Source organism: Carassius auratus, chromosome 11 (assembly GCF_003368295.1).
Source record: "Carassius auratus strain Wakin chromosome 11, ASM336829v1, whole genome shotgun sequence".
NCBI classification, from domain to species: domain Eukaryota; kingdom Metazoa; phylum Chordata; class Actinopteri; order Cypriniformes; family Cyprinidae; genus Carassius; species Carassius auratus.
The window spans coordinates 7,084,297-7,099,934 of record NC_039253.1 but is presented as its reverse complement, the minus strand read 5'-3'; the positions used below and the strand labels follow the sequence as shown (position 1 = coordinate 7,099,934).

Here is a 15,638-nt window from a genome sequence, read left to right as displayed (position 1 = left end):
AGAAATATTTTCAACTACTGTAGAGCAAACAACAAGCGAGCAGGCTCAAACCACTCCGTTTAGTTCTACCACAGAAACAGAACCTACAACGACAGCTCAATCAACATTTACAACAGTTATGTCCCCAACGAGCATGTCCACATTAGAATCATCTACAAGTGAAAGTGCATCAACTGTGCAAAATACTGTGTACACAACAGGTACCTCTCCATCTTCGCCATCTTCTTCAACAGAAGGAAAAAGTACATCAGAATTAACTTCATCAGGAACAGAAGTTGCTTCAACTTTTACAACAGCTACATCCCTAATGCCCACATCCACATTACCTACAAGTGAAATTGGATCAACATTGCAAACTACTGTGTACACAACAGGTACCTCTCCATCTACTTCAACAGAAGGACAAAGTACTTCAGAATTATCTTCATCAGCAACAGCAATATTTTCAACTACTGTAGAGCAGACAACAAGCGAGCAGGCTCAAACCACTCCGTTTAGTTCTACCACAGAAACAGAACCTACAACGACAGCTCAATCAACATTTACAACAGATAATTCTGCTATGACCACTAAATTTGAATCATCTACAAGTGAAAGAAGTTCAACACCAGAAACTACATCTTCCTCGATAGAGACCTCTCCAAATTCCCAATCTACGATTACAGAAGGACAAAGTACATCAGGATTGATTTCATTAACAACAGATATATCTTTATCCACTGTAGAGCAAACTACAAGCCTGCCGGCACAAACCACTCTGTTTACTACTACCACAGAGACAGAACCTTCCACAACAGCTCAATCAGTATTTACAACAGCTATGTCCCCAACGAGCATGTCCACATTAGAATCATCTACAAGTGAAAGTGCATCAACTCTGCAAACTACTGTGTACTCAACGGGTACCTCTCCATCTTCACCATCTACTTCAACAGAAGGACAAATTACATCAGAAATAACTTCATCAGGAACAGCAATGCCTTCATCTACTGTAGAGCAAACAACAAGCCAGCACACTCAAACCACTCTGTTTAGTTCTATCACAGAAACAGAACCTACAAATACAGCTCAATCTACATTTACAAGAGTTACATCCCCAATGTCCACCTCCACATTCGAATCACCTACAAGTCAAACCGGATCAACATTGCAAACTACTGTGTACACAACAGGTAACTCTCCATCTACTTCAACAGAAGGACAAAGTACTTCAGAATTGATTTCATCAACAGATGAAATATCTTTATCAACTGTAGAGCAAACTACAAGCCAGCCGGCACAAACCACTCTGTTTACTACTACCACAGAAACAGAATATTCAACAACAGCTCAATCAGCATTTACAACAGCTATGTCCCCAACGAGCACGTCCACATTAGAATCATCTACAAGTGAAAGTGCATCAATTGTGCAAACTACTGTATACACAACAGGTACCTCTCCACCTTCACCATCTACTTCAACAGATGGACAAAGTACATCAGAATTAACTTCATCAGGAACAGAAGTAGTTTCAACATTTACAACAGCTACATCCCAAATGCCCACATCCACATTACCTACAAGTGAAAGTGGATCAACATTGCAAACTACTGTGTACACAACAGGTACCTCTCCATCTTCACCATCTACTTCCACAGAGGGTACAAGTAAATCAGAATTAACTTCATCAGGAACAGAAGTAGCTTCAACATTTACAACAGCTACATCCCCAATGGCCACCTCCACATCAGAATCACCTACAATTGAAAGTGGATCAACATTGCAAACTTCTGTATACACAACAGGTACCTCTCCATCTACTTCAACAGAAGGACAAAGTACTTCAGAATTAACTTCATCAGCAACAGCAATATTTTCAACTACTGTAGAGCAAACAACAAGCGAGCAGGCTCAAACCACTCCGTTTAGTTCTACCACAGAAACAGAACCTACAATGACAGCTCAATCAACATTTACAACAGATATATCTGCTATGACCACTAAATTTGAATCATCTACAAGTGAAAGAAGTTCAACACTGGAAACTACATCTTCCTCTATAGGGACTTCTCCAACTTCACCATCTATGACGACAGAAGGGCAAAGTACATCAAAATTGATTTCATCAACAACAGAAATATCTTTATCCACTGTAGAGCAAACCACAAGCCAGCCGGCACAAACCACTCTGTTTACGACTACCAAAGAAACAGAACCTTCAACAACAGCTCAATTGGCATTTACAACAGCTATGTCCCCAATGTCCACCTCCACATCAGAATCACCTACAATTGAAAGTGGATCAACATTGCAAACTTCTGTGTACACAACAGGTACCTCTCCATCTACTTCAACAGAAGGACAAAGTACTTCAGAATTAACTTCTCCAGCAACAGAAATATTTTCAACTACTGTAGAGCAAACAACAAGCGAGCAGGCTCAAACCACTCCGTTTAGTTCTACCACAGAAACAGAACCTACAACGACAGCTCAATCAACATTTACAACAGTTATGTCCCCAACGAGCATGTCCACATTAGAATCATCTACAAGTGAAAGTGTATCAACTGTGCAAACTACTGTGTACACAACAGGTACCTCTCCATCTACTTCAACAGAAGGACAAAGTACTTCAGAATTAACTTCATCAGCAACAGCAATATTTTCAACTACTGTAGAGCAAACAACAATCGAGCAGGCTCAAACCACTCCATTTAGTTCTACCACAGAAACAGAACCTAAAACGACAGCTCAATCAACATTTACAACAGATAAATCTGCTATGACCACTAAATTTGAATCATCTACAAGTGGAAGAAGTTCAACACCAGAAACTACATCTTCCTCGATAGAGACCTCTCCAAATTCCCAATCTACGATGACAGAAGGACAAAGTACATCAGAATTGATTTCATTAACAACAGATATATTTGTATCCACTGTAGAGCAAACTACAAGCCTGCCGGCACAAACCACTCTGTTTACTACTACCACAGAGACAGAACCTTCCGCAACAGCTCAATCAGCATTTACAACAGCTATGTCCCCAACGAGCATGTCCACATTAGAATCATCTACAAGTGAAAGTGCATCAACATTGCAAACTACTGTGTACACAACAGGTACCTCACCATCTTCACCATCTACTTCAACAGAGGGTAAAAGTGCATCAGAATTAACTTCATCAGGAACAGCAATGGCTTCATCTACTGTAGAGCAAACAACAAGCCAGCAGACTCAAACCACTCTGTTTAGTTCTATAACAGAAACAGAACCTACAACTACAGCTCAATCAACATTTACAAGAGTTACATCCCCAATGTCAACCTCCAAATTAGATTCACCTACAAGTCAAACCGGATCAACATTGCAATCTACTGTGTACACAGCAGGTACCTCCCCATCTACTTCAACAGAAGGACAAAGTACTTCAGAATTAACTTCATTAGGAACAGCAATGCCTTCATCTACTTTAGAGCAAACAACAAGCCAGCACACTCAAACCACTCTGTTTAGTTCTATCACAGAAACAGAACCTACAACGACAGCTCAATCAACATTTACAACAGCTTTGTCCCCTATGACTGAAACCACAATAGAATCATCTACAAGTGAAAGAACTTCAACAGTGGTAACTACATCATCCTCAATAGGTACATCTCCATCTTCAATGTCTTCTGGAACAGACGGACAAAGTACATCAGAGATGATTTCATCAACAACAGAAATGCCTCCTTCTAATTCAGCACAAACAACAAGCCAGGAGACACAAACCTCTATTTTTATTACTACCACAGAAACAGAACCTACATCAACAGTTCAATACACATTTACAACAGATACATCCCCAATGTACACCTCCACATTAGAATCACCTACAAGTAAAACCGGATCAACTTTGCAAACTACTGTGTACACAGCAGGTACCTCTCCATCTTCACCATCTACTTCAACAGAAGGACAAAGTACATCAGAATTAACTTCATCAGGAACAGCAATGCCTTCATCTACTGTAGAGCAAACAACAAGCCAGCACACTCAAACCACTCTGTTTAGTTCTATCACAGAAACAGAACCTACAACTACAGCTCAATCAACATTTACAAGAGTTACATCCCCAATGTCCACCTCCACATTAGAATCACCTACAAGTCAAACCGGATCAACATTGCAAACTACTGTGTACACAACAGGTAACTCTCCATCAACTTCAACAGAAGGACAAAGTACTTCAGAATTAACTTCATCAACAACAGCAATATTTTCAACTACTGTAGAGCAAACAACAAGCGAGCAGGCTCAAACCACTCCGTTTAGTTCGACCACAGAAACAGAACCTACAACGACAGCTCAATCAACATTTACAACAGATATATCTGATATGACCACTAAATTTGAATCATCTACAAGTGAAAGAAGTTCAACACTGGAAACTACATCTTCATCTATAGGGACCTCTCCAACTTCAACATCTATGACGACAGAAGCACAAAGTACATCAAAATTGATTTCATCAACAACAGAAATATCTTTATCCACTGTAGAGCACACCACAAGCCAGCCGGCACAAACCACCCTGTTTACTACTACCAAAGAAACAGAACCTTCAACAACAGCTCAATCAGCATTTACAACAGCTATGTCCCCAACGAGTATGTCCACATTAGAATCATCTACAAGTGAAAGTGCATCAACTGTGCAAACTACTGTGTACACAACAGGTACCTCTCCATCTTCGCCATCTTCTTCAACAGATGGACAAAGTACATCAGAATTAACTTCATCAGGAACAGAAGTTGCTTCAACTTTTACAACAGCTACATCCCCAATGTCCACCTCCACATCAGAATCACCTACAATTGAAAGTGGATCAACATTGCAAACTTCTGTGTACACAACAGGTACCTCTCCATCTACTTCAAGAGAAGGACAAAGTACTTCAGAATTAACTTCTCCAGCAACAGAAATATTTTCAACTACTGTAGAGCAAACAACAAGCGAGCAGGCTCAAACCATTCCGTTTAGTTCTACCACAGAAACAGAACCTACAACGACAGCTCAATCAACATTTACAACAGTTATGTCCCCAACGAGCATGTCCACATTAGAATCATCTACAAGTGAAAGTGCATCAACTGTGCAAAATACTGTGTACACAACAGGTACCTCTCCATCTTCGCCATCTTCTTCAACAGAAGGAAAAAGTACATCAGAATTAACTTCATCAGGAACAGAAGTTGCTTCAACTTTTACAACAGCTACATCCCTAATGCCCACATCCACATTACCTACAAGTGAAATTGGATCAACATTGCAAACTACTGTGTACACAACAGGTACCTCTCCATCTACTTCAACAGAAGGACAAAGTACTTCAGAATTATCTTCATCAGCAACAGCAATATTTTCAACTACTGTAGAGCAGACAACAAGCGAGCAGGCTCAAACCACTCCGTTTAGTTCTACCACAGAAACAGAACCTACAACGACAGCTCAATCAACATTTACAACAGATAATTCTGCTATGACCACTAAATTTGAATCATCTACAAGTGAAAGAAGTTCAACACCAGAAACTACATCTTCCTCGATAGAGACCTCTCCAAATTCCCAATCTACGATTACAGAAGGACAAAGTACATCAGGATTGATTTCATTAACAACAGATATATCTTTATCCACTGTAGAGCAAACTACAAGCCTGCCGGCACAAACCACTCTGTTTACTACTACCACAGAGACAGAACCTTCCACAACAGCTCAATCAGTATTTACAACAGCTATGTCCCCAACGAGCATGTCCACATTAGAATCATCTACAAGTGAAAGTGCATCAACTCTGCAAACTACTGTGTACTCAACGGGTACCTCTCCATCTTCACCATCTACTTCAACAGAAGGACAAATTACATCAGAAATAACTTCATCAGGAACAGCAATGCCTTCATCTACTGTAGAGCAAACAACAAGCCAGCACACTCAAACCACTCTGTTTAGTTCTATCACAGAAACAGAACCTACAAATACAGCTCAATCAACATTTACAAGAGTTACATCCCCAATGTCCACCTCCACATTCGAATCACCTACAAGTCAAACCGGATCAACATTGCAAACTACTGTGTACACAACAGGTAACTCTCCATCTACTTCAACAGAAGGACAAAGTACTTCAGAATTGATTTCATCAACAGATGAAATATCTTTATCAACTGTAGAGCAAACTACAAGCCAGCCGGCACAAACCACTCTGTTTACTACTACCACAGAAACAGAATATTCAACAACAGCTCAATCAGCATTTACAACAGCTATGTCCCCAACGAGCACGTCCACATTAGAATCATCTACAAGTGAAAGTGCATCAATTGTGCAAACTACTGTATACACAACAGGTACCTCTCCACCTTCACCATCTACTTCAACAGATGGACAAAGTACATCAGAATTAACTTCATCAGGAACAGAAGTAGTTTCAACATTTACAACAGCTACATCCCAAATGCCCACATCCACATTACCTACAAGTGAAAGTGGATCAACATTGCAAACTACTGTGTACACAACAGGTACCTCTCCATCTTCACCATCTACTTCAACAGAGGGTACAAGTAAATCAGAATTAACTTCATCAGGAACAGAAGTAGCTTCAACATTTACAACAGCTACATCCCCAATGGCCACCTCCACATCAGAATCACCTACAATTGAAAGTGGATCAACATTGCAAACTTCTGTATACACAACAGGTACCTCTCCATCTACTTCAACAGAAGGACAAAGTACTTCAGAATTAACTTCATCAGCAACAGCAATATTTTCAACTACTGTAGAGCAAACAACAAGCGAGCAGGCTCAAACCACTCCGTTTAGTTCTACCACAGAAACAGAACCTACAATGACAGCTCAATCAACATTTACAACAGATATATCTGCTATGACCACTAAATTTGAATCATCTACAAGTGAAAGAAGTTCAACACTGGAAACTACATCTTCCTCTATAGGGACTTCTCCAACTTCACCATCTATGACGACAGAAGGGCAAAGTACATCAAAATTGATTTCATCAACAACAGAAATATCTTTATCCACTGTAGAGCAAACCACAAGCCAGCCGGCACAAACCACTCTGTTTATGACTACCAAAGAAACAGAACCTTCAACAACAGCTCAATTGGCATTTACAACAGCTATGTCCCCAATGTCCACCTCCACATCAGAATCACCTACAATTGAAAGTGGATCAACATTGCAAACTTCTGTGTACACAACAGGTACCTCTCCATCTATTTCAACAGATGGACAAAGTACCTCAGAATTAACTTCATCAGCAACAGCAATATTTTCAACTACTGTAGAGCAAACAACAAGCGAGCAGGCTCAAACCAGTCCGTTTAGTTCTACTACAGAAACAGAACCTACAACGACAGCTCAATCAACATTTACAACAGATAAATCTGCTATGACCACTAAATTTGAATCATCTACAAGTGAAAAAGGTTCGACACTGGAAACTACATCTTCCTCTATAGGGACCTCTCCAACTTCACCATCTATGACGACAGAAGGGCAAAGTACATCAAAATGGATTTCATCAACAACAGAAATATCTTTATCCACTGTAGAGCAAACCACAAGCCAGCCGGCACAAACCACTCTGTTTACGACTACCAAAGAAACAGAACCTTCAACAACAGCTCAATCAGCATTTACAACAGCTATGTCCCCAATGAGCATGTCCACATTAGAATCATCTACAAGTGAAAGTGCATCAACTGTGCAAACTACTGTGTACACAACAGGTACCTCTCCATCTTCTTCAACAGAAGGACAAAGTTCATCAGAATTAACTTCATCAGGAACAGAAGTAGCTTCAACTTTTACAACAGCTATATCCTTAATGCCCACATCAGAATTACCTACAAGTGAAAGTGGATCAACATTGCAAACTACTGTGTACACAACAGGTACCTCTCCATCTTCACCATCTACTTCAACAGAGGGTGAAAGTACATCAGAATTAACTTCATCAGGAACAGCAATGCCTTCATCTACTGTAGAGCAAACAACAAGCCAGCACACTCAAACCACTCTGTTTAGTTCTATCACAGAAACAGAACCTACAACTACAGCTCAATCAACATTTACAAGAGTTACATCCCCAATGTCCACCTCCACATTAGAATCACCTACAAGTCAAACCGGATCAACATTGCAAACTACTGTGTACACAACAGGTAACTCTCCATCAACTTCAACAGAAGGACAAAGTACTTCAGAATTAACTTCATCAACAACAGCAATATTTTCAACTACTGTAGAGCAAACAACAAGCGAGCAGGCTCAAACCACTCCGTTTAGTTCGACCACAGAAACAGAACCTACAACGACAGCTCAATCAACATTTACAACAGATATATCTGATATGACCACTAAATTTGAATCATCTACAAGTGAAAGAAGTTCAACACTGGAAACTACATCTTCATCTATAGGGACCTCTCCAACTTCAACATCTATGACGACAGAAGCACAAAGTACATCAAAATTGATTTCATCAACAACAGAAATATCTTTATCCACTGTAGAGCACACCACAAGCCAGCCGGCACAAACCACCCTGTTTACTACTACCAAAGAAACAGAACCTTCAACAACAGCTCAATCAGCATTTACAACAGCTATGTCCCCAACGAGTATGTCCACATTAGAATCATCTACAAGTGAAAGTGCATCAACTGTGCAAACTACTGTGTACACAACAGGTACCTCTCCATCTTCGCCATCTTCTTCAACAGATGGACAAAGTACATCAGAATTAACTTCATCAGGAACAGAAGTTGCTTCAACTTTTACAACAGCTACATCCCCAATGTCCACCTCCACATCAGAATCACCTACAATTGAAAGTGGATCAACATTGCAAACTTCTGTGTACACAACAGGTACCTCTCCATCTACTTCAAGAGAAGGACAAAGTACTTCAGAATTAACTTCTCCAGCAACAGAAATATTTTCAACTACTGTAGAGCAAACAACAAGCGAGCAGGCTCAAACCATTCCGTTTAGTTCTACCACAGAAACAGAACCTACAACGACAGCTCAATCAACATTTACAACAGTTATGTCCCCAACGAGCATGTCCACATTAGAATCATCTACAAGTGAAAGTGCATCAACTGTGCAAAATACTGTGTACACAACAGGTACCTCTCCATCTTCGCCATCTTCTTCAACAGAAGGAAAAAGTACATCAGAATTAACTTCATCAGGAACAGAAGTTGCTTCAACTTTTACAACAGCTACATCCCTAATGCCCACATCCACATTACCTACAAGTGAAATTGGATCAACATTGCAAACTACTGTGTACACAACAGGTACCTCTCCATCTACTTCAACAGAAGGACAAAGTACTTCAGAATTATCTTCATCAGCAACAGCAATATTTTCAACTACTGTAGAGCAGACAACAAGCGAGCAGGCTCAAACCACTCCGTTTAGTTCTACCACAGAAACAGAACCTACAACGACAGCTCAATCAACATTTACAACAGATAATTCTGCTATGACCACTAAATTTGAATCATCTACAAGTGAAAGAAGTTCAACACCAGAAACTACATCTTCCTCGATAGAGACCTCTCCAAATTCCCAATCTACGATTACAGAAGGACAAAGTACATCAGGATTGATTTCATTAACAACAGATATATCTTTATCCACTGTAGAGCAAACTACAAGCCTGCCGGCACAAACCACTCTGTTTACTACTACCACAGAGACAGAACCTTCCACAACAGCTCAATCAGTATTTACAACAGCTATGTCCCCAACGAGCATGTCCACATTAGAATCATCTACAAGTGAAAGTGCATCAACTCTGCAAACTACTGTGTACTCAACGGGTACCTCTCCATCTTCACCATCTACTTCAACAGAAGGACAAATTACATCAGAAATAACTTCATCAGGAACAGCAATGCCTTCATCTACTGTAGAGCAAACAACAAGCCAGCACACTCAAACCACTCTGTTTAGTTCTATCACAGAAACAGAACCTACAAATACAGCTCAATCAACATTTACAAGAGTTACATCCCCAATGTCCACCTCCACATTCGAATCACCTACAAGTCAAACCGGATCAACATTGCAAACTACTGTGTACACAACAGGTAACTCTCCATCTACTTCAACAGAAGGACAAAGTACTTCAGAATTGATTTCATCAACAGATGAAATATCTTTATCAACTGTAGAGCAAACTACAAGCCAGCCGGCACAAACCACTCTGTTTACTACTACCACAGAAACAGAATATTCAACAACAGCTCAATCAGCATTTACAACAGCTATGTCCCCAACGAGCACGTCCACATTAGAATCATCTACAAGTGAAAGTGCATCAATTGTGCAAACTACTGTATACACAACAGGTACCTCTCCACCTTCACCATCTACTTCAACAGATGGACAAAGTACATCAGAATTAACTTCATCAGGAACAGAAGTAGTTTCAACATTTACAACAGCTACATCCCAAATGCCCACATCCACATTACCTACAAGTGAAAGTGGATCAACATTGCAAACTACTGTGTACACAACAGGTACCTCTCCATCTTCACCATCTACTTCAACAGAGGGTACAAGTAAATCAGAATTAACTTCATCAGGAACAGAAGTAGCTTCAACATTTACAACAGCTACATCCCCAATGGCCACCTCCACATCAGAATCACCTACAATTGAAAGTGGATCAACATTGCAAACTTCTGTATACACAACAGGTACCTCTCCATCTACTTCAACAGAAGGACAAAGTACTTCAGAATTAACTTCATCAGCAACAGCAATATTTTCAACTACTGTAGAGCAAACAACAAGCGAGCAGGCTCAAACCACTCCGTTTAGTTCTACCACAGAAACAGAACCTACAATGACAGCTCAATCAACATTTACAACAGATATATCTGCTATGACCACTAAATTTGAATCATCTACAAGTGAAAGAAGTTCAACACTGGAAACTACATCTTCCTCTATAGGGACTTCTCCAACTTCACCATCTATGACGACAGAAGGGCAAAGTACATCAAAATTGATTTCATCAACAACAGAAATATCTTTATCCACTGTAGAGCAAACCACAAGCCAGCCGGCACAAACCACTCTGTTTATGACTACCAAAGAAACAGAACCTTCAACAACAGCTCAATTGGCATTTACAACAGCTATGTCCCCAATGTCCACCTCCACATCAGAATCACCTACAATTGAAAGTGGATCAACATTGCAAACTTCTGTGTACACAACAGGTACCTCTCCATCTATTTCAACAGATGGACAAAGTACCTCAGAATTAACTTCATCAGCAACAGCAATATTTTCAACTACTGTAGAGCAAACAACAAGCGAGCAGGCTCAAACCAGTCCGTTTAGTTCTACTACAGAAACAGAACCTACAACGACAGCTCAATCAACATTTACAACAGATAAATCTGCTATGACCACTAAATTTGAATCATCTACAAGTGAAAAAGGTTCGACACTGGAAACTACATCTTCCTCTATAGGGACCTCTCCAACTTCACCATCTATGACGACAGAAGGGCAAAGTACATCAAAATGGATTTCATCAACAACAGAAATATCTTTATCCACTGTAGAGCAAACCACAAGCCAGCCGGCACAAACCACTCTGTTTACGACTACCAAAGAAACAGAACCTTCAACAACAGCTCAATCAGCATTTACAACAGCTATGTCCCCAATGAGCATGTCCACATTAGAATCATCTACAAGTGAAAGTGCATCAACTGTGCAAACTACTGTGTACACAACAGGTACCTCTCCATCTTCTTCAACAGAAGGACAAAGTTCATCAGAATTAACTTCATCAGGAACAGAAGTAGCTTCAACTTTTACAACAGCTATATCCTTAATGCCCACATCAGAATTACCTACAAGTGAAAGTGGATCAACATTGCAAACTACTGTGTACACAACAGGTACCTCTCCATCTTCACCATCTACTTCAACAGAGGGTGAAAGTACATCAGAATTAACTTCATCAGGAACAGAAGTAGCTTCAACTTTTACAACAGCTATATCCTTAATGCCCACATCAGAATTACCTACAAGTGAAAGTGGATCAACATTGCAAACTACTGTGTACACAACAGGTACCTCTCCATCTTCACCATCTACTTCAACAGAGGGTGAAAGTACATCAGAATTAACTTCATCAGGAACAGAAGTAGCTTCAACATTTACAACAGCTACATCCCTAATGCCCACATCCACATTACCTACAAGTGAAAGTGGATCAACATTGCAAACTACTGTGTACACAACGGGTACCTCTCCATCTTCACCAACTACTTCAACAGAGGGACAAAGTACATCAGAATTAGCTTCATCAGGAACAGAAAAAACGTCATCTACTGTAGAGCAAACAACAAGCGAGCAGGCTCAAACCACTCTGTTTAGTTCAATCACAGAAACAGAACCTACAACGACAGCTCAATCAACATTTACAACAGCTATGTCCCCAATGACTGAAACCACAATAGAATCATCTACACGTGAAAGAACTTCAACAGTGGTGACTACATCATCCTCAATAGGTACATCTCCATCTTCAATGTCTTCTGTAACAGACGAACAAAGTACATCAGAGATGATTTCATCAACAACAGAAATTCCTACTTCTAATTCAGCACAAACAACAAGCCAGGAGACACAAAGCTCTATTTTTACTACTACCACAGAAACAGAACCTACAACAACAGTTCAACACACATTTACAACAGATACATCCCCGATGCCCACCTCCACATTAGAATCACCTACAAGTGAAACCGGATCAACTTTGAAAACTACTGTGTATACAACAGGTACCTCTCCATCTACTTCAACAGAAGGACAAAGTACTTCAGAATTAACTTCATCAGCAACAGAAATATTTTCAACTGCTGTAGAGCAAACAACAAGCGAGCAGGCTCAAACCACTCCGTTTAGTTCTACCACAGAAACAGAACCTACAACGACAGCTCAATCAGCATTTACAACAGCTATGTCCCCAACGAGCATGTCCACATTAGAATCATATACAAGTGAAAGTGCATTAACTCTGCAAACTACGGTGTACTCAACGGGTACCTCTCCATCTTCACCATCTACTTCAACAGAAGGACAAAATACATCAGAATTAACTTCATCAGGAACAGCAATGGCTTCATCTACTGTAGAGCAAACAACAAGCCAGCACACTCAAACCACTCTGTTTAGTTCTATCACAGAAACAGAACCTACAACTACAGCTCTATCAACATTTACAAGAGTTACATCCCCAATGTCCACCTCCACATTAGAATCACCTGCAAGTCAAACCGGATCAACATTGCAAACTACTGTGTACACAACAGGTACCTCTCCATCTACTTCAACAGAAGGACAAAGTACTTCAGAATTGATTTCATCAACAAATGAAATATCTTTATCAACTGTAGAGCAAACTACAAGCCAGCCGGCACAAACCACTCTGTTTACTACTACCACAGAAACAGAATCTTCAACAACAGCTCAATCAGCATTTACAACAGCTATGTCCCCAATGAGCACGTCCACATTAGAATCATCTACAAGTGAAAGTGCATCAATTGTGCAAACTACTGTATACACAACAGGTACCTCTCCACCTGCACCATCTACTTCAACAGATGGACAAAGTACATCAGAATTAGCTTCATCAGGAACAGAAGTAGCTTCAACTTTTACAACAGCTACATCCCAAATGCCCACATCCACATTGCCTACAAGTGAAAGTGGATCAACATTGCAAACTACTGTGTACACAACAGGTACCTCTCCATCGTCGCCATCTTCTTCAACAGTAGGACAAAGTACATCAGAATTAACTTCATCAGGAACAGAAGTTGCTTCAACTTTTACAACAGCTACATCCCTAATGCCCACATCCACATTACCTACAAGTGAAAGTGGATCAACATTGCAAACTACTGTGTACACAACAGGTACCTCTCCATCTTCACCATCTACTTCAACAGAGGGTAAAAGTACATCAGAATTAACTTCATCAGGAACAGAAGTAGCTTCAATATATACAACAGATACATCCCCAATGGCCACCTCCACATCAGAATCACCTACAATTGAAAGTGGATCAACATTGCAAACTTTTGTGTACACAACAGGTACCTCTCCATCTACTTCAACAGAAGGACAAAGTACTTCAGAATTAACTTCATCAGCAACAGCAATATTTTCAACTACTGTAGAGCAAACAACAAGCGAGCAGGCTCAAACCAGTCCGTTTAGTTCTACTACAGAAACAGAACCTACAACGACAGCTCAATCAACATTTACAACAGATAAATCTGCTATGACCACTAAATTTGAATCATCTACAAGTGAAAGAAGTTCGACACTGGAAACTACATCTTCCTCTATAGGGACCTCTCCAACTTCACCATCTATGACGACAGAAGGGCAAAGTACATCAAAATTGATTTCATCAACAACAGAAATATCTTTATCCACTGTAGAGCAAACCACAAGCCAGCCGGCACAAACCACTCTGTTTACGACTACCAAAGAAACAGAATCTTCAACAACAGCTCAATCAGCATTTACAACAGCTATGTCCCCAACGAGCATGTCCACATTAGAATCATCTACAAGTGAAAGTGCATCAATTGTGCAAACTACTCTATACACAACAGGTACCTCTCCACCTTCACCATCTACTTCAACAGATGGACAAAGTACATCAGAATTAACTTCATCAGGAACAGAAGTAGTTTCAACATTTACAACAGCTCCATCCCCACTGCCCACATCCACATTACCTACAAGTGAAAGTGAATCAACGTTGCAAACTACTGTGTACACAACAGGTACCTCTCCATCTTCACCAACTTCTTCAACAGAGGGACAAAGTACATCAGAATTAGCTTCATCAGGAACAGAAAAAACGTCATCTACTGTAGAGCAAACAACAAGCCAGCAGACTCAAACCACTCTGTTTAGTTCTATCACAGAAAAAGAACCTACAACGACAGCTCAATCAACATTTACAACAGCTTTGTCCCCTATGACTGAAACCACAATAGAATCATCTACAAGTGAAAGAACTTCAACAGTGGTAACTATATCATCCTTAATAGGTACATCTCCATCTTCAATGTCTTCTGTAACAGACGGACAAAGTACATCAGAGATGATTTCATCAACAACAGAAATGCCTGCTTCTAATTCAGCACAAACAACAAGCCAGGAGACACAAAGCTCTATTTTTACTACTACCACAGAAAAAGAACCTACAACAACAGTTCAACACACATTTACAACAGATACATCCCCAATGCCCACCTCCACATTAGAATCACCTACAAGTAAAACCGGATCAACTTTGCAAACTACTGTGTATACAACAGGTACCTCTCCATCTTCACCATCTACTTCAACAGAAGGACAAAGTACATCCGAATTAACTTCAGCAGAAATATCTTCATCCACTGTAGACACGTTGATGACAACAAGCCAGCTGGTTCAAACCACTCTGTTTAGTTCTATCACAAAAACAGAACCTACAATGACAGCTCAATCAACATTTCCAACACCTA

The 15,638-nt window shown here is 40.1% G+C and overlaps 1 protein-coding gene across 1 annotated transcript; it reads left to right on the top strand.

The window, feature by feature from the left end:
* Positions 1–382: 382 nt before the first annotated feature.
* On the top strand, positions 383–11,354 carry LOC113110565 (mucin-5AC-like; the record flags this gene model as incomplete). Its single annotated transcript, XM_026274695.1, has 3 exons — positions 383–430; positions 9,275–9,421; positions 11,331–11,354. Coding segments are annotated over 3 exons (219 nt in total), but the record flags the coding sequence as incomplete, so codon positions are not given.
* Between the last annotated feature and the right edge of the window lie 4,284 nt (positions 11,355–15,638).